Genomic DNA, 19,580 nt, shown 5'->3' on the forward strand with positions numbered 1-19,580 from the left:
GAAATAATTTAAGTGCCAATCTACGAATGAATAAAGAAAATGGGATATGTATATCCCATATACACATATATAATGTAATATTATTCAGCGGTAAAAAAAGAATGTAGTCTTGGCATTTGTGATAACATGGATGGCCCCTGAGGGCATTATGTTCAGTGAAATAAGACAAAGACAAACACAATATGAACTCCCTTATATGTGGAACCTAAAACAAACTAATAAAGCCACCCAAAACTAAGTTCATAGACATAAAGAACAAGAGATCAAATTGGTGGTTGCCAGAGGCAGGGGTAGAGGAGTGGGTGAAATGGATGAAGGGGGTCAAAACGTAGAAACTTCATTATAAATAAGTCCTGTGGATGTAAAGTACAGTATGGCAACTATAGTTAATAATAATACTATATTATTTATTTGAAAATTGCTAAGAGAGTAGAGCTTAAAAAAAAAAATCTTGGCCTTCAAAGCTGAGGACCTCTGAGTTGCTAACCTCTGAGTTGGCTCATTCCTGATATCGGCTGCCTTCTTCCACCTAGTCTTAGATATTGTAAGCTCATCTATTCTTAGTATAAATACATCCAGGGACAGGTCAAAGGGTCTGGAACCGGGCATCCCACACATTTCAAATGGTGGGAACACACGGCTGTGCTCAATAGGTCTTTGCTTAGTTATCCGATTCTCTTTCAGGAGTCTTGTCTCAATCACCTTAAAAAGTGTGAGTTTTGGGGGATGCCTTATGTATATAGTTTCCCCAGGCACTAGTGCAGAGCCCAGCAGGAAGGAGGACTATAGTGAATATTTACTGAAAAAACACAAACATTCAGTGATTGGGGGGGTGACCACCAAAAAGAAAGCGGCTCCCACTTTTTCCTCCCAATCAAAATTCAGTTCCCTCCACATAAGTTTGCTCACCGAAAGTCATCAAGGACTGAGTCTTAAACCTACGACCCAGGAAGTGAGCAGGTACATAGTTCGTGCCAACTGTGCACATCAGGCTGTCGACTCCAGGTCTGTCTACGAAGCTGCAAGAACTTGCGCCTCCTCAATGACCCGCCGGGCACGTTGCCGAGCTACCGGACACGCACCAGGGACTACAACTCCCGAGAGGCCTCGGGAGCCTCTGGCTGCTGACTGGCTGCGCGGCAGGCACGGCCCCGAGCCTGAGCGGCGGAGTGTGCACGTGCGCGCAAGCGGCGGCCGGATGGCTGTGCTTGGCTTTTTCTCCGCGGTGCGTGCGGCACCCTGGCTGTGGCGGCGGGCGGCCGCGGGGCTCCCGGGTCATTGCCCGGGAAAAGGCTATACTGTGGGCCCCGCGCAGGTGAGGACCGTGCAGGTGAGCCGGTCCGCAGAGCTTGTGGTGAGGCCGGGAGCGGCGGGAGGGAGGAGCTGCCGGCCGAGCCCTTCCACTGTCCGCGGCCTCCTAGGAAATGGCCTTGACAAGGCAGCTGACCTCAAGTGCGCTTGCTTCTTGTCTTGAGCACAGGGTCCCCTGCGCACCCTGCTCTACCCCGCCCCCCTTCCCCTCCCTCCTACTTGGGTGATTTGTCATAGTTTTGGCCTGGAAGAAAAGTTACTTTAGCTAGCGCATGAGCAAAACAGACCCAAAACGCACACCAGTGTCTCTTGGCCTCTTGCCGCTCTTTGTCCCTAAAATTACTCGGTAGTTTCCTCTTCCTATTTTTCTGGTCAGCGTATGATTTCTGCACTTCCTTTCCATGATGAGAACCTTTTGGTTATAATTTTCAACTACAATTGAAAGAGATCCGGGGACTCGAGAGGGACTTTCCTCGGGGAGCTGCACCTATAAAGGGGCAGCCCGGAGGTGAATGTGGGTTTTGCGGGGGCTTTTTCATTTGGTCCCATTCGCTGGTGGGCCTGCTTATAATGAGCGGCTGTTACGTGTAGAGTGTAGGGGAAGATTTGGAGGGCGAGAGGAAAACTGGCACAAGCTCCCTAGTTTGTGCCAGGTACTTATGTGATATCTAATTCTCTTAACTTTGGAGGTAGGTATGACCCTGGTGATAGTAAGGAAGAAGCTTGGAGTTAGATTTTTAAGTACTTTTTGAAAAGGTCAACAGCTGCTAGATGACTGTGCCAGGACTCTAAGTTAGTTCGTCATATCTGTCACCCTCACTTTCCCTGGAGCCATTTTGCTGCTTCTTTAAAGGGGATCACTTTGTCTTCTAAATTCTGTGTGTAATAACGATAGTATTTTACATCTGTATAACGCTTTCACGGTAACCTTTTGTCGTATTTTAAATTAACTACTTATTTAAAAAAAACACATAGCTTTTACTTTGTGCCAGGCACAAAGTGAGTACTTCACAATTATTAATTCGTGTAATTATTGTAACGACTCTGAGTATTATCATTCCCATTTTACATATGGAAGATCTGAGTCACAGAGAGGTTAAGCAACTTGCCCAAGGGCACACAGCTGGTAAGTGGCAGAATCTGGAACCCAGGCCAGTCTCCTGCCAGAGTCCTAGCTCTTAACAGCTGTGTTCCTGTAATTATTTTGTATATAGAGCAGCTAAGATTCAAAGAAGTCAAGTGACTTGGCTCGTGTCACAGAGCTAAAAGTGACCAAACTGGAAGCATGGAATGAGAATATAAAAGGACTTTGTAAACTGTAATGAAGTAAATATAAAGAATTATTGCCGTTATTTATAACTGTTGTATTTATTTCTAGTGTCTTTGTAGGTCCTGAGATACTTCTGAGTGACTTTTCTGATAAACTAGAAACAGGGAGGAAAGGGATGAAGGGATGAAGTATATTATAGAATTTAAGAGTAATAGCTTTAGAATTGAATCCTGCTAGTACCGTTTACCAGCTGTTTGATCTAAGGCAAATTACATAGTTTTCTAAGTTTCAGTTTCCCAATATATGTAACAAGAGTCTTATTTACCATGCCATGTTTTTGTGAGAATATATGTACTGTACTTTTTGTAATAAATGTAGAGTACTTTGCTCAATGATTGGCATATATTAAGTTGTGGAAATGGTTGGAGGAGACAGCAAAATAGACTATAGCTGTAATGTTGCTATTTAAAACAAACCAATTCTAGGTAAGAAGCAAAGACACAAATAACATCTTCGTAATGTCTTCATTTCAAATTAATCTTAAAACCATACATTTTATCACTGCCATGATATGAACTTTAATTAGAGGATATGGCCTAATACCCAGGACTACTTAAAAAAAAAAAAAAATCAAGTGATATAGAAGAAAAATCAGATTAGAGAATGCAGATTAGAGAATGAAAAGAAAAATGAAAAAAAAATTTATTCTTTTATCCTTTACATACCTTCACTTTTTTCTTTTTTTCTTCTATTTTCTTCTTTTTTAAAAAATACCTTTACTTTAAAAAAATATTAGACTTTATTTTTTAGAGCAGTTTTAGGTTTACAGAAAAATTGAGCAGAAAGTATAGAAAAGTCCTATATATACATCACCCCAGTTTCCTTGATTATTAACATCTTGAGTTAGTGTGGCACATTTGTTACAGGTGATGTGTACCTTCACATTCTGTGTCGCTTAGTGCCTGGTTCTTTATGTACATTCACCTGAGGGTTGAAAGTGGTATTACTCCCTATGTAGTTATAGATGATGGACACTCAAGGATGTTGCTAAATTGTCCTGAAAACCTTCCTGTTCAGAGTAGCAGGGACTGAGGATTTGTATGTCTAAGAGAGCAAATCTTGTGACTATTTGGAATATGGCCACTAAGACTGTTAAAACTGTATGTGATTAGATTTTGCAGCCATCAGCACAAGTGAACTGTTTTATTATTTTTTTCCCTATGTAAGTTTTCAGAAATCCAAAAACAGAATAATACAGCAGATTCTCAGAAAACGTCGTTTTGTTATAAAGTTGATGAGGGGCCGTAGGAACTTAACTCTTGTTAATATCAATTAGTCTTTGGTAAAAATGTTTTCATTATATGTCGTTTTGCTTAAAGTCACAGAACCTATTCAGAATGTTTAGGGAGCACTTACTGTATTATGAATGCCATAGACCCATCTTCCAAATTCAGCAATTATTAACATTTTGCCACACTTGCTTTGCTTATCTCCTCCCTCAACTCCTCCCCACCTTTTTTTGTGGCTCTAAGATTTTAAAACAAATTCCTGATTGCTTGTTATTTCAACCCTAAATTATTCTATATGTACCTCTAAGAAAATAAGGACATTTTGAATATAATCACAGTGCTATTATCATACCTAACAACATTAGTAATTCTTTAATATTACTTAAAATCAAGTCCTTTAAAAATTTTCCCTGGTTGTCTCAAAGTTATGGGCAAATAAGTTTTACATTTGGACTTTCAGAACAGTGTGCTCTGTGTTCATACTGACCAAGAAAGAAGGCGGACTGTGTGCTAGATTACAGTCCTTTCCTCCAGTGACCTCCTTTGAAGATCACTAACTCTCAGGATGATCAGGAAGTGCTGGAGGGAAGGTCTGCCTTATTTCGCCCTAATCCTTCATCTTTTGGGGCATTCAACAGTCAGTCAACCTATATTGACAGGGTCTAAGCACTGTGCCAGATTTGGGGATTTGAAGGCAAATCACACCCCCTCTTCCCTTTAGACCCGTGTGGTGATTCTCTGAGAAAAATAAGATGACGAAATCTGAAAAGAGCTATGGTCCCTTTACCTAGGAAAAATCCAGAGTTTTAAGAGGTTTTATGGCCACCCTGAAATCTGCCTGTGGACCCAAGTTAGGACCCATATTCTAGTAGGATTCGTTGAGAAACAGGGAGAGGGTAAAGAGATCCATGAAGGCCATCAGGTCCATTGAGTACAGAGAAGAACCAGAACTCAAGTGGCTGGGGGCTGGTGGAAGGTGCAAGAGGACCTGGTACCTCCTGGATCCCTTTCTTGCTCTAAGGTGTTGCTGTGTGGGCGGCTGAAGAGCTCTAACTTTGCTGCGAGCTTAGTTTGAGGGTGAATTTTGAATCTAGTACTTGTGAACTGGGTCACGTTTTAACTATTCTCTTTGAAATTGGTTTCTTACTCATCCAGTCAGATTATTAAGTGAATACATAGTGAACACTGTGTATAAACCAGGTCCCTTTCACTAGTTAATGTCATCTGGAGATAATGACACCCACCACCCGAGTGCCGGTACAAGGATTCAATAAAAATACCTTTGCTATATGTCTAGTTCAATGCTCATTACAATATACAGGTCTGGGGTTCAGCAGGATCAGCCATTGGGGCCGATTTTGTTTGTTTAGACATTTCCTGCATTGCATGTGGAATTGGACAAGTTTCTCCCTAGCAGCTCTGTTTGCTGGTGATCGGAAGTGCTGTCTTGTTGGTTTGAGTTCCTTTTCTCCTGTTTTTCCAGTGCCTCTTCCCAATTCCAACTCAGCACTGCAGCTGTCATTGTCTAAGCCTGTGAAGCTCTGCAGAAGCTATCATGAAGGAGCTGGAAGACTCCCTCCCTTAGTGGTCTTCCCTGTCAGTGGAGGCGAGAGGGGATCATTACTTTTCAGTTAGTTCATTTTCTATTTTACTTGTTCCAGAAACTCATCTCTCAGCTTCCTTGACTCCATATCCTCTTGAGTTTCCTCCTCACTAACTGCTGTTCCTCGCTGTTTTGCTGGTGACTCTTACATGCCCCGTCCTAAAATGGAGATGTTTTTCCTGATTCTCTATGAATCTCACTTATGCTCTCATTCTGCTTGTGCTTTTCAGGCTGTCCTCTCCCCTCTCAAGTTTCAGCCGTTCTCTGAGAGCTGAAGTCTTCCACATTTTCTTTCATCTCCTGGACCTTTTGTCCAGTGCTGATAGCTCCATTTGCCTGCCCTATAGTTCTGAAGTGAAACGTATCTTCTGCCCTCCCTGGCCACCGCTCCTCCAGAGCTTCTTGGATCTGTGAGTGATACCAGCGTCCACTCTCCCAGAGTACCAAGCCAAAAAGAGCATGGAAGTCCTTGTGGCCCCTCCCTCCACCCCTGCATCTGATTGTTACCAGGCCTGGCTGTTCTGCCTCCTGTGTATGATCTGCCACCTTCTCTCCATTCCTGTTGCTGCCACCTAGTTAAAGCTACCATCATCTGTGTCTTAGATTACAGTAGGTCCCAGGTGGTGCCCTTCAACTTGACTCTTAAGTCCACTCAATCTATTCTTTACTCTGTAGCCAAGATTTTCCAACAGCACAGGTTTGATGATGCCGTTTTTGTCTTTCAAATTCCTTACATTGGCCTTGGAGACCTGTAATGGCCAGTCCTCTCCACCTGCTATGAGTTAGGTACCTCTGATGCAGACTCTCAGAGCCCTTTACTTCTCGTCATTTCTTAATGTGATGCCCAGTATAGAAGCCCTATGCTGCTTATTTGTCTTCCCACTGACCTGTGTAGGCAGAGTCACTTATGCCTGCTTGTCTAGTCTGTTGCTGATTGGGATCTCAATAGATATTTGTTAAATGAATGCATGCATTTAAATCTTTCATTGCCTAACTCAAAATTCTCTTCTAAAAACCCTCTCTGTTAAATTTTCTTTACTCAGAACCTAAATACTTAGGATTGATTTGCACTTGTGAAAATGCTGCAACTTTAGTGAGTTCCTAGACTAGCTGTTTGTTCTTTCACCCCAGATAATAAATGAAGGGCTAGAGCACGGTTTGTATTTTTGCTTACTCCTTACAGAGGAGCCCTATGCACAGAGTAGGTGTGTGCAGTAAGAATGGCCTCACTTGGCACCAAAAAAAGGAGAGTAGCAAACAGGAGAGTAGAGATTTTTTTTTTTTTGCAATTGAAAAACATCTCGTATGTTAATAGACAGTTTATAAAATAAGAATGGAATGAACTTTTTTATAAAAGGAATGTTCGGCTTTATAAATCCAAGAAGTGCAGATTGTGATAAGAGACAATTGTTTTAACTTTTAAATTAAGACATTTGATAATTAACAAACTCTCTGATACATGTGAAAATCAATATTAGCATTACCAGTGGGTGAGTAAGTTGATACATGTTTTTAGAAAACAGTTTGTGAGGAGGTGTTACATTATTAAAATGTTTGCACTTTTTTGACTTATTACTTCTACTTTTAAGAATCTAGCTCAAGGAAATTCATAATATGGAATCAGTAAGCACGAAGAGGTTCCTTATAGCATTATTTATAGTCAAAAAAATGTAGAAAACCCTAAATGTCCCAAATAGGGGAAATATAATGTTAGTGGATTATTCACTCAGTATATTATGGAGCCAGAAATGATGATAGGAGGTAGAGCTATGTATTGATATGGAAAGATAACCAAGAGATATATAAAAAAAAAAAAAAGGTAAAAAAGGTAAGGTGGAAAAGAAAGTACAACATAATGCCATCTGTGTGTTAGTTAAAAAATTAGAAATTGTTACTATGTATCCATAAAATGTTTGTGGAAAATATATGAGAGAAAATAGCATTAGGTGGAAGAAGGAGGCAAGAAACTTTAAAAAATATATTTATATCATCTATAGTTTTTTTAACTATAGTTTTTTTAACTGTGTGTGTTGTTATAATAAAATATATAATAAAAATTTAAAAGTGGTTATGAAGGCTATTGTAAGAGGTAAAAATATTTGTCAAGCAAAAAGAACAAGATGAAAAATTACACATGTAAAGTGCAGTTTTAACTACATGGCAAACATAAGAATAGAAGAAATGAAAAGAAAATAATAATTAGTTGTATTAAAGTGCTGGGATTATGTTTTGAATTTCTCTATTTTCCAATTTAAAAATTCCTTTATATCAATTATACGAAAATAATTTTTAACAAAATAGTTATGTGCTTAAAAATACATGAAAAAGAACTAATTCTTTGTTACAGATGGATTTGCTCTATTGGAAATCCCATGTCCTTTTTGTTTCAGGCCCTGGGTGACCTGAGTGTGGAGTCCCTCTTTGTAAAGGTCTTTTCCTTCCTCCCGGCTGCCTCTTGACTCGCATTGGCGGCTCTCTCCTCCTCTCTGCAGAGCCCGCCTACCTTTGGGTTCCTGTTGGACATCGATGGAGTCTTGGTGCGTGGCCACAGAGTGATCCCTGCTGCTGTGGAGGCCTTTCGGAGGCTGGTGAATGCCCAGGGGCAGCTGCGGGTGCCTGTGGTCTTCGTCACAAATGCTGGTAACATCTTACAACGTGGCAAAGCCCAGGAGTTGTCAGCTCTGCTGGGCTTCAAGGTGAGAAGATAGCCAGAGACACAGAAGCCTAAGGACCTTGTTTCCAGTGTAATCCCCACTCTAGCTCTAACTAAGCCTTCTTCCCTGGGCTGGTGTACAGTATTGATAAGTTGGGTCAGTACAAATCTTTATTTCCCTGCTGAAAATAAAACTTGAAGTTCAAGTCCAGCCTAGTGAGTAGAGCCTTATCAATAGGGTTATTTTTTATGTATACATACACATTGAGCACAAAAGTCCTGCCCATGGAGTTGGCAGTTTGAGCCTACTGTTTTTGTATCCATTTCTTTTCTTCTGGGCATCAGATCGTCTCTTTTGGATTGTCAGCCCCTGGAAAGCAAGGGTCGCATTTTTCTAAACCTCCATATACCAAATGGGACTCTGAAATAACAGCCCTTGTTTCTCATGAATAAGATGTAAACATTTGAATGAGTACTGTCCCCTAAAAGCAGTCCCTTTTCACCCACTTGCAACTCCACATGTATCCCAGCATTGATACATTCATTCTCTTTTTAAGGGTGGCTGTAGTTTTTGGAAAGAGTACTTTGGAACCAAGAGAGCAAATAAAGTGGCGGATTGAAGGGGTGACCCTGCTTGTTATGAATGCAGGGAGTAAAGGCATCCAATTGGTTCTCTTCTGTGGTTTCCAGAGAGGGTTTCAAAAACATTCTGAGAAAAGGCTGCATTGTCATAGTTAGTATAAATGTTAAAAAGCTAAGTCTTTTAAGTACAACTGAAAACAAAGTCAAAGTTAGAGACAGATTTCTATAACAGTGACAAAGAACATGCATACAGATCCTGTGCTTTCCAAAAGGGGAGCTGAGTAGGGCAGGATTGGTGCATGTCATGACCCCTAACTAACGGCATTTCCTGCTTGCTTCTTTTGTGTGGCAAGAGCCAAATTAGGCTGGTGGTTCCCATGCCTCTGTGGATACTTTCTAGAAGCTGGGCAAAGGGCTTTTTCCCTCCCTTCCTTTTCTGGGCATTTTATTTCTTCCTAGTTGATAGAAGCTGCCATCTATCTCCCATTATTCTCCTTCAACTACGTGTCTTTCTCTGCTCTCCTCTCTCTTGGCTGTCCCTGCAGGTGGAACCAGACCAGGTTATTCTCTCTCACAGCCCCATGAAGCTCTTCTCACAGTACCACGGAAAGCGGATGCTAGTGTCTGGGCAGGGACCCCTGGTGGAAAACACCCGAGCGTATCCTTTTGGTGCTTCTCGCTCTGGCTGAAGAGGAAGGGGCAGGACTGAGGCCTTTCCTTCCAAGGCTGAGGGGGACTGTCATGAGTTGTCCTGGACTCAGGGTGCCCGGGCTCATGGGGTGTGTGGTAGGCTCTTGAGGGAGGTAGAACAGCCCTCAGGTGTGGCTAGTCCTGGTGCCCGGTGGTTTCCAAAAGCCAGCCCACTTCATCAGAATCTTCTGGGGCGCTTTCCTGGAGAGTCTTGTCATTGGGTCTGAGATAAAAATCAGCAATCTATTTTAAAAAAGAAAACTAGATGATTCTCTAATTAGGTCTGGGAAGCACTGCTCTAGTACTGTTCCTTGCAGTGGTCAATCAACTTATCCGTCAATGTTAATTAAGAACCTACAGTGAACTAATCCTTTGGGGTGTATGCACAGTCAAGAAGCAGAAGACTTGTCCCTGTTCTCAAGCAGCTTATTTATTTGCTCCTCCTCCAGAGTCCTGTCAAGCACTTCCTATGTGCCACCACTGTGCTGTGGGCTCCCAGGGGGCAGAGGCCAGGAGAAGCACAGTGAGATTATGATTTAATCAAGGGGTTTATACTTGAGGCAGGAATAACACACCCATATGCAATAAAGGAATATTTCAGATGACATGGAGTTGAAGACTTAATAGTATAGGTTCTGGTGTCACAAGTGTCAGGTAACATCCTTGGAATAGGAATTACTTGTGGCTTCATGGAGGGCATAGCTGTGCCACAGGATAGGGTTCAGGTTTTCTATGCAGGGCAGTAGTTCAGGAAGCTAGAAAGAGAAGGGATGGTGAAGCTCCTTGAAGCAGGAGATTGGAATGGGACAGGATAGGGAATAAGAGACCAGGAAGGGTGGTGCTGAGGGTAGGAAACTGGAAGTAAATGTAGGAAGCAAGTGAGCTTATTATGAGGACAATGGAGAGTCTGCAAATTGTTGTTAATGGGCTGATCTGATAGAAGCATCATTTTTGGGAAATTTATTTTGAGAGTAATCTGAAACCATGTCCAGTTAAGATTGCAAGTGGGAATTGACAGAAAAATGGAGGCCAGTCTTGAAGAGATAAGGCTGGAGGTGGCTTCCCTCTCCCCATGGCCTCCCCCATCCTGGCCGAATCCGATTCATCTTAATGCTTAATTCAGCTCAAGTCTTAACTTCTCTGGACCCTTTGCCCCGTTACCCAGGCCACCGAGCAGTCTCCTCTTCTGAGCTTCTCGACATACAGTGGCAGCACTATTCACAAAGTGCTGGCTTTGATGGGCTTTGGGCTTGGGGTGAGCTCCTTGAGGGCAGAGGTTCTTGTATGCTGTGCACTGTGGTAGTGCCCTGTGTAGGACCTGGCACCTGAAGTGTGCTCACTGACGGCTGGTATATCACCGTGGAGCGGTGCAGCCCCGCTCTGCCTGTGCAGTCATGGCTGGCCTGCCAGCGCCTTTCCAGAATTGGTATTGGCCCTGCTGGGCTCTATCTGGGCTCATTGGTTCACTCTTACTTGGGGAATAGGTGGACTAGTTTGATTAGGACTCTGGGATGGTTCCCGTTACTTTAAAGATGTCTTCCCCCAGAACTGTCCAGCTTTGCTTCCCTGATCTTGCTCTAGACTGGGCTTCGAGAATGTGGTTACTGTGGACGAGCTGCGGATGGCCTTCCCTGTACTTGACATGGTGGATCTCCAGAGGCGGCCAAAGACCACGGTAATGAGGAGCGCACGCCTGGGATCTCATGTTCAGTTATGTCCTCTTGTTCCTTCATGGGCTCCTCTCACTGGCCTTGCAGTCCCTCCTTCTTAGAGCCGTATCTTGTCCATGTTTCGCAGAGCTGCCTCCTTGGAGAGGCACATCTGGCCAAGGATTTTTTCTCCACATACACAGAATGGCCTGGAAGAGGATGTGCTCCTAAGGGCTTTCCTTTCTGCATTGTTTGTGTTTAGCTGAGAACTCTTTCAGAGCCCTAGCATCTCCTCGGTTCGTAGCTTTACGTCTTACCAGTTGGTGTTCCCATTGTTGCTTGGGAGAATCATTCACCTTCGTTAAATTTATCACTGCTCTACTTTATCCTGAACCATGCTAACAAAGAGTTGTCCTTGAGAGAAGCAGCTTTCTTGTAAAAGTAACTGGCAATTCTGAGTGTCTGCTGTGTTTCTTTTGGATTCAGCTCATATTCAAATTACTGGTTTGATTCTTTATCTTCTCTGCTGAGTAGTCACAGGGCCTCTTATTGATACTCTAGAGCAGGAGTCCCTAAACCTTGGTCTCCAGACCAGTACTGGTTCGGGGCCTGTTAGGAACTAGGCCACACGGCAGGAGGTGAGTGGTGGGCAAGCCAGCGAAGCTTCATCTGGATTTGTAGCCGCTCCCCAGCGCCAGCATCACCACCTCAGCTCCACCTCAGATCATCAGGCATTAGATTCTCATAGGAGCACCGGTCCTTGGTGCCAAAAAGGTTGGGGACTGCTGCTCTAGAGTGTGACTGTCCATCTTTTGATAGCTCCTGGCTCTCTTCTTCCTCGTGTGAATTCTTTATGTATCACATAGCCTATATTTTAAGTCAGGCCACTGTCAAAATGTGATAAAATGTGTTATAAACAGACAAGCTTACTTGTATCGTATACAACTTTAGTCCTTCCTCCAAAGCTTTCCAATTGAATAGAGCGCTTTATCGTCTTTGAGGGCTTTCTCATAGAACCTTGAAAGTTAGGGAGAGAACCAGATTGTCGGAGTTGGAATAGATCTCAGAACAGCTCAGAGACAGCCCCACACAGGGGAAGTGATTCACCCCAGGTTAGTGGCAGAGCCAGGACTATAATTGTCTGAGGAAGGAGTGGAAGAGGTTAGTAAAGTGAAGGCTCCTGCCTGCCTCCTAATCTGACACCAAGAGAAATAGTCCATCATGCCCTGATGGCCTCCTTTTTCTCCATGGGCTCACCTTCATCTTAGCTACCTAAGGCTAGACTCTTGCTTGGCCCATATCTTACCTCTTGGCCTTGTTAGAGAAAGACAGCTGATTGGCTCCTCCTCCTGGCTGAACTTCATATGTGGCATTCCTCAGTCCTTTCTGTTCTCTCTTCACCTTTCTTCATGAATGTTCTTCCTCAGTTCTTTCTGGCCTCTCCTCAGCTTGGGCTAGACTGTGGGGGTGGTCTTCGATTCTGTCTGAAATTCATCTTTTCTCCCTCCCACCCTTGGAAACCAGCGTGTGATTGTCTGTTAGTGGAAAGCAGCTGTTGCATTGATGGGCCTGTTCTTTGTCTCTTGGCAGCCCCTTCCAAGGAGCGACTTCCCTGCCATTGAAGGTAATGAGGTCCTCTCCTTGTGTGGGCATGGGGCTGGGTGGTTCTCTCTCCTTTCAGGCCCTCCAGGCTGTTATAGCGTGATTGTTTGCCTGCAAATTGGTAGGCTAGCCAGCGGGCACTAGACATCAGGTCACCTGGGTTCTGGTCTTGGATCTGCCACTCACTACTTCTGAGATATTTGTTGTTTATCTTTCCTTCACCATACCACTCGCCCTATTCCAGAAAAATCGCAAGCTTAGAATATGTGTGAGTAGAAAGGTACCTAGAGGCAATCTAGTCCAGTGTTCCTTAGCTCCATTAAAATTGGTTCTCTCCTTGTATTACAAAAATATTGTTATATCCCCTTTATTAGCCTGAAAATGAAATTCTGTCTTTCCGTACACATACGTTAAAAATTAATTAGTTCACTACAAAGCCCTAATTGTAATAGAAACAAAAGAAAAAAATTTTAGTAAGCTAATATATATTTCAGTATGTAATAATTATTCAAAAAGACAAACTGAAGTAGTAAAATGATTATACCAAACATAGAATCACCATGAATGTTGCAGCTATAAATGCAAACAGATGGATGTTTATAGGTGTGATAGAGCTGTGTTTTATTGGTTATTCAGAAATTAAGGGCAGCATTGTCATTGGAGAAGTGATTTTGCAAAATAGGGAATAACTCTTGGTAAAATTTTGAAAAATAAAGTACAGTGTTCTCTTGACTTAAATGATAGTCCTGGAGCCCTGGGGGGAAGAATCAGCGTTTATTAAAACTACCAAAAAAATTCTTTGTGTTTGTTTACATGTAAAATGGGATTAGGGTTTAGGCTCAATTAATTACAAACAGGTTGTTCACCTATATGAATGCCAGATGGGACACTCAAATGTTAATAGACATGGGGCAGTTTTTGATTGTGCAGGACTGTCCTGAGTATCTAGCATCGCTGGTCCTCTCCTACAGTCCTCATCATTAAGTGTCAGTCATGAGGATTAAAATATATCCTCCAGTTTCTAGAATACCTCCTTAGAGGGCAGTGGTCAATTCACTGGTCTCATAGCTGATATCGTAGCTTCTATTTGTTGAGTGCTATGTGTCCAGCACAGGTTAAGTGCTGTATTTATTATATCTCATTTTTAGCCTCATAACAATAGTATGTGTTGTTATCATTTTGAGGAAACTGAGGCTTAGAGAAGGTAAATAACTTGCCCACAAGCATAAAAGATAATTGATAGATTCAGCCTTGGAATTCAGATCTCTATCACTCCAAATTCCCCTCTCCTAGCCATTAGGTTTATTGGCCCTTGGGACTTGGAGAAGTGGCTGAGGAAGATGAGCACTTTGCCATGTACCTGTGGGTGAAGCAGTGGGGAGAACATCAGTCATCAGGAGGAAATGGGCCTGAGACTTGCTGTTGCTTGTCTTGTTTTTAACTTCTTTTGTGAAGTACAGTGGACACAGTGACAATGGGAACCTTTAGGAGGTGCCTTCCTAGGCCCTGGGCTTTATTCACCTTGGGTGGATAGGTGAGTGGTTCTTTCAAGACTGGTTCAGGGAACTGTGCCCTTGCCAGAATGAGTGTACTGTGGAGGAAGAGCTTGTGGTTGGGCGGCACCAGCTGGCTTCAGTTGGTCTCCTGAGGGCTTTCTTCCCACCTACCACAGAGGGCAGGCCAAGTTCCCTGTACCCTCATCCCTATACCTTTGCTCTTTAAAGGGGTGCTCCTCCTTGGGGAGCCAGTCCGCTGGGAGACAAGCCTGCAGCTGATCATGGATGTCCTTCTCAGCAATGGGAATCCTGGGACTGGTCTGGCGACGGCCCCCTATCCCCATCTCCCTGTTCTGGCCAGTAACATGGATCTTCTTTGGATGGCTGAAGCCAGGATGCCCAGGTGAGGACACAGTCCCCGGCCTTGACCATGGTGGCCCATTTCCAGCTGCTGCCTGAGCAGTTCTTCTAACAGTTTCCCACCATCATTCTATATTTCGGGCCTTCAGACCCATACCTGGGTAGGCCCTTTAGTTGGACATAATAACTTGGCCTTCTGGGAGGGATTTCAAGGATCACTTCATATACTAATTATTAAATAAAAACTACAAATTACTGAGCACTGGAGAGATATATTGAGACGATCTTTAACAGATGATCCTTGCCCTCCAGAATCTTAACAGAACACATTCTTTTTGACTAGAGGAACCCAAACAATGATCAGCTTTTGAGGTGTATAGATGCAAATTATTCAACTGCTCTCCCTTCTTTGCCTTCACCTTGTAGTATTAATTCTTTCACTTCTTTATTTCCTTTTGCTCTTAAGAGGTAGGGGCAGGGGAAAGCAAGAATTATTCTGATGTTTGTATAGACCAGAGAACTGAGACCTGGTCATAGGTGACTTTCTCAGAGGAATACGGGTACTGAGCAGGCACATATTTCCTGCTCAGTTGTGTAGATTTTACCTGTCCTGTCTTTTTCTGAAATTGAGCACAGTATAAGCGGCCCTTTTTCTGGCCCTGGAAGTGCCTTCTCGTAGTCTGACAGCTGCTGTGTACTGTTCTGCAGCTCTTACCTGCAAGGCTAAAGTCTAGAGTTCTCCCATGCCACTAACTCCCAGTGAACTGGGTGAGTGATCCATCAGTAGATTAGTGGGGCCCAACCCTGCCTCAAGTCACGTGACTCAGCCCATAAGAAATGGGGATTACAGTGTTCTCTCTTGTTACTTTCAAAGTATATTTCTGTAGCTGAGATTAGGTATTTTTTCTGAAGTATTCTTCCTAGAGTTAGGGTATACTGACACTAGATAAAAGGGGTTTGATTATATAGGCTATGAACTGAATAGTAAAGGGCAAATTTCAATTTATAAACCAGATTCGAGGTTAACCTTTCATTTGATAATTTAAACATTAAAAATAGAATTTATTATATAACTAAGTGACACAAATATGACTTCAGTGTATTGTGCATTATCAGTTCAGATTTGGTTTAGCAGCAAGGGATGAAAACCCAAAACAAGAATATCTTAAACAAGATAGAAGTTTATTTCTTCCTCATATAAAAGAAGTCTGGGGTAGGCAATCCTAGGCTTGTATGGAAGCTTCACCTGTCAGAGACACAGGCACCTCTGTTTTCCTGCTGTGCAATCCTTAGCCCTACATAATCCAAAATGGCTGCCTGAACTCCAGCCATCATATCAGCATTCCAGGCAGCAAGAAGGAATAGGGGAAGGTAGAGAAGAGCATCTCCCCCCAGTTTTATGGATACTTCCTAGAAGTTAAGCCCAGTATTTCTGATTTCATCAACTCCTTAGCTGTACTGTTGTCACATGGCCACACACCTGACTACTGTGGAAGCAAGGGAATGTAGTTTTTTACACCTGGTAGCAATATGCTCAGCTGAAAATTGACACCAAGAAAGAAGAGGAGTTGGAAACATCTGCCACAAATCTAAAGCAGAATTTAAAGTTAGGTTTCTTGAGTCCAAATGCCTGCAGTGTAATCCTAGCACTGCCACCTTGGGCAAGTTACTTAATCTCTTTATGCCTCAGTTTCCTTACTTGTAAAATGAGAATAATGATCTCAGGGTTTTTCTGTGACTTCAGTGTGATATGACATCTTCAGTGCTAGAACAGTGCTCAATAAATGTTATTAGATAATAGCAGGTCATAAATGTAGGTAATGAATGTAGTTCTTACTAGAAGTAATTTCGTTTTGACCTATCACCACTGGGGCCCTGGAGCGAAAGGTTGGTGTATAGGGTCCTGCTTACACAATGACAGGTGGCCTGCAAGAACCCAGGGAGTGAAGACTGAGCTGCTGAATTGTCTTTTCTGGCAGGTTTGGCCACGGCACCTTTCTGTTGTGCCTGGAAACCATTTACCGCAAAGTGACAGGCAATGAGTTACGGTACGAGGGCCTGATGGGCAAACCCAGCATCCTCACTTACCAATATGCGGAGGACCTGATCAGGCAGCAGGCGGAGAGGCGGGGCTGGGCAGCCCCCATCCAGAAGCTCTATGCTGTAGGGTAAGTTCTGTTCATTTCCTCAACCCTTTTTTGACTTACTCTTTCCTTTCTCCCTACCCCTCTCACCTGCCTTGTTTCCCTGTATCTAATGCACACCACTTGCCCTATAATTGTCCTTTGCTCTCTGTGCCTTACAACACTGAACTTGGATTTTCTCTTCTTTTCTTTTCCGGTATGGCTGCCCCTGCCAGTGATAACCCTATGTCTGATGTCTATGGTGCCAACCTGTTCCACCAGTACCTGCAGATGGTGAAGCATGATGGGGCGGAGGAGCTGGGGGCTGATGGCCTGTGGAAGCAGCGGCCCTCAGCAACCCAGAGCTGTTCCTCTATCTTGGTGTGCACTGGCGTGTACAGTCCCAAGACCCCAGGGTCCACAGAGCCTGCCCAGGGAGAAGAGCCTCCCTTCCACGGGCACCGGGACTTCAGCTTCAGTCCAAAGCTTATGGAGGCATCTCACATCGTGAATGATGTGGACGAGGCTGTGCAGCTGGTTTTCCACAAGGAGGGTTGGGCTTCGTAGTGAGGACTATGCATTGGAGGCAGGGGGAGGGAACGTGCCAGAGCTGTAGGTGACTCTCATTTGCTGGCTTCTGGCCTGGATCACTAGGGGTCACATCAGGGCCTGCTCCCATAGACACTCTTCCTGCTGCCCTACAGGTGTGCCCTACTGGTCACTTGGAAGAAGAAACTGGCTTTTTCTCCTGCTGGGCAGTAGCCACAGAATTATACCCAGGGTAACATTTGAATAGAACTATCAGGATTTTCTGGGTCCAATTCCTGTCTGCCTCTCCTGGCAGTCTGACCTCAGCCTAGGCCCTTTACCTCTGTGCCTCAGTTTCCTCCTCAATTCAGTAGGGACTTCTGGAAAAAAGGAAGGTGATATGGAATAATGTGGAAATTTCTGCAGGACTTTTATCTACATCGAGGGAACCACTGCATGCCAGCCAGGTGTGTAACACTCAGATGCTACATTTTTTATTTCATCTTATTGCCCAGAGACTTTTGGGCTTATTTTTTTTAAATTAAAATAATCCTAATAAATATTAATTATGCCATCTCTTGTGAAGCTCTATCTGGAATGTACTAAAAAGTCCCATGGGGGAAAGATAGTGGGTGAGTGGTGTGGGTGACCTTGAGGCAAAGAGATTGGTGGCATTTCACTCCCATAATGTGCTGACGTCTCCTTTCCCACCTCTGTGTTCCTCCCACCCCCATCTGGGCTGTGAAGCAAGTCTCTCTAGGAAAGTCGTGCCCAGGCTTTGGCATATACATAGCAACTTCCCTGATATGGAAAAGAAAAAAGGATCTCACTTATGGTTTATTCTAAAGGAACTTTTCCTACAGTGGTTCTAGAAAATGTGTTTCCATTATTCCCACTAGGAGTAATCCAATTTCATTTTTCCATGGTCTGTCACCCATGACCTTCCATTTGTCAAATCCTCATGTCAGTTCTTGCCTTCATCTTTCTCCAGCAGTTATTTGCTGTCACACAAGCTGATTACTTCCTCCCCTTTTCTTAAAACACATTACTTGGCTGTATCTGACTGACTTTTGGATGCCACTGTTTGGATACCTGATACTCATTTAGAGGGGAGGGAGCCAACGAGGTGGAGAGAATGGCCAGTGAAATAGGAAGGGCCTTGAGATCTGGTGCCTGGAGGCTGAATGAAGAATATATTTCATAAAGGAGGTAGTGAAGACCTGTGCTAACTCTGTACCTATCATAGGTTAACCCTGTCCAAAACCAAACACAGCCCGATTCTACTCCAGCACCCCAATAATCTGGGTTGTGCTGCAGTCTTTCCCACTTCAGACAACAGCAGCTTCTTTCTTCTCATTTAGGCTGAAGGCTTGGACTCATCATCTCTCTCATTTCCCATGTCCAGTCCATCAGCAAATCCTGTCAGCTTTGCCTTCGGAATGGATCTGGAGTGTGAGCACTTCCCAGCCTTCAACACCACCCTGGTCCAGGCTGCTGGCTTCTCTCACCTGGCTTGTTGCAGCAGCCTCATATTTGGTCTCCCTGTCTCATCCCTTCCCTTCCTCCCTGCTATTTTCCACTCATTGGCCCAGAAATCACAAGTTTGATCTGTGTTCTGATCAGAACCATCCTATGACTTCTGGTCTCATTAAAAGTAAAAGCCCAAATTCCTTACCGCAGCACAAATCCCGTTCCCCTTAATCATTTCATACCAGCCACACTGACTCCTTCCGTTTCAACATATATACTCCTGCCTCAGGATCTCTCTGCATTTGCCATCCCTCTCCCTCATTTCCAGTATTGACAAGGCTTGCTCCATTCTTTTTTCCCCCCTCATTACTTCTTAAAGATGGGAAAAAAGAATCGTGACTATGTCGCTTCACAGAGACTCCCTCAACTTCCTATTTAAAAAAAACCCTCTTATCTTTAATTTTTATCCTAGTCCTCATCACCCATGACCCATATTTACTCTTTATGTCTTCTAAAATATTAAGTTCCATGGACTTTGTCCATGTTGACTCACTCTTGTACCCCTACACAACATGTCTGGCACTTGATAGGGTTGCAGACCTTGTAAGTCCTTAGAGACAAACATGGCTTTCTTTTCCCTTGGGGAATATGGCAAAAGTGAAAGACTACAGGTCTTGAAGTCAGATAGGCCTGGAGTCAATCCCAGATCTGTCACTCACTAGCTAGATAGCCTTGGGCAGTTTCAGTTTTCCAAGCTTCCGATTTCTCATCTGTAAAATTGGTGTTGGCAATGTATATTTTATAAATGAGCTATTTTAAGTACAGTACTGTGTTACTTAGGGTTTTTTGTTCAGCTGCTTGTTACAGAAATCTGACTATAGTGGCTTGAACAAATAGGCGGTTATTTTTCTAAACAACAGGAAGTTCAGAGGTAGGCATTTCAGACTGGAGAAG

The 19,580-nt window shown here is 43.4% G+C and overlaps 1 protein-coding gene across 5 annotated transcripts in view; it reads left to right on the forward strand.

Moving 5' to 3' along the window:
- The first annotated feature begins 1,163 nt into the window (after positions 1–1,163).
- Positions 1,164–19,580, forward strand: part of HDHD5 (haloacid dehalogenase like hydrolase domain containing 5) — a 28,804-nt gene continuing 10,387 nt past the window's right edge. The window contains exons 1-8 of one of the 5 annotated variants that reach the window (XM_023535144.1): positions 1,164–1,354; positions 7,966–8,169; positions 9,254–9,366; positions 10,980–11,073; positions 12,638–12,671; positions 14,374–14,548; positions 16,485–16,673; positions 16,865–17,623. In XM_023535144.1, the coding sequence (XP_023390912.1) occupies positions 1,199–1,354; positions 7,966–8,169; positions 9,254–9,366; positions 10,980–11,073; positions 12,638–12,671; positions 14,374–14,548; positions 16,485–16,673; positions 16,865–17,195 (1,296 nt within the window). In that variant the 5' untranslated portion in view covers positions 1,164–1,198 and the 3' untranslated portion in view covers positions 17,196–17,623. Of the gene's footprint in view, positions 1,355–7,965; positions 8,170–9,253; positions 9,367–10,979; positions 11,074–12,637; positions 12,672–14,373; positions 14,549–16,484; positions 16,674–16,864; positions 17,731–19,580 lie in introns of those variants that run through there. The other 4 variants (XM_011367795.2, XM_011367796.2, XM_011367794.2 and 1 more) reach the window with 4 other exon arrangements.

This window comes from Pteropus vampyrus, unplaced genomic scaffold, assembly GCF_000151845.1.
Source record: "Pteropus vampyrus isolate Shadow unplaced genomic scaffold, Pvam_2.0 Scaffold137, whole genome shotgun sequence".
In the NCBI taxonomy this organism is placed as follows: domain Eukaryota; kingdom Metazoa; phylum Chordata; class Mammalia; order Chiroptera; family Pteropodidae; genus Pteropus; species Pteropus vampyrus.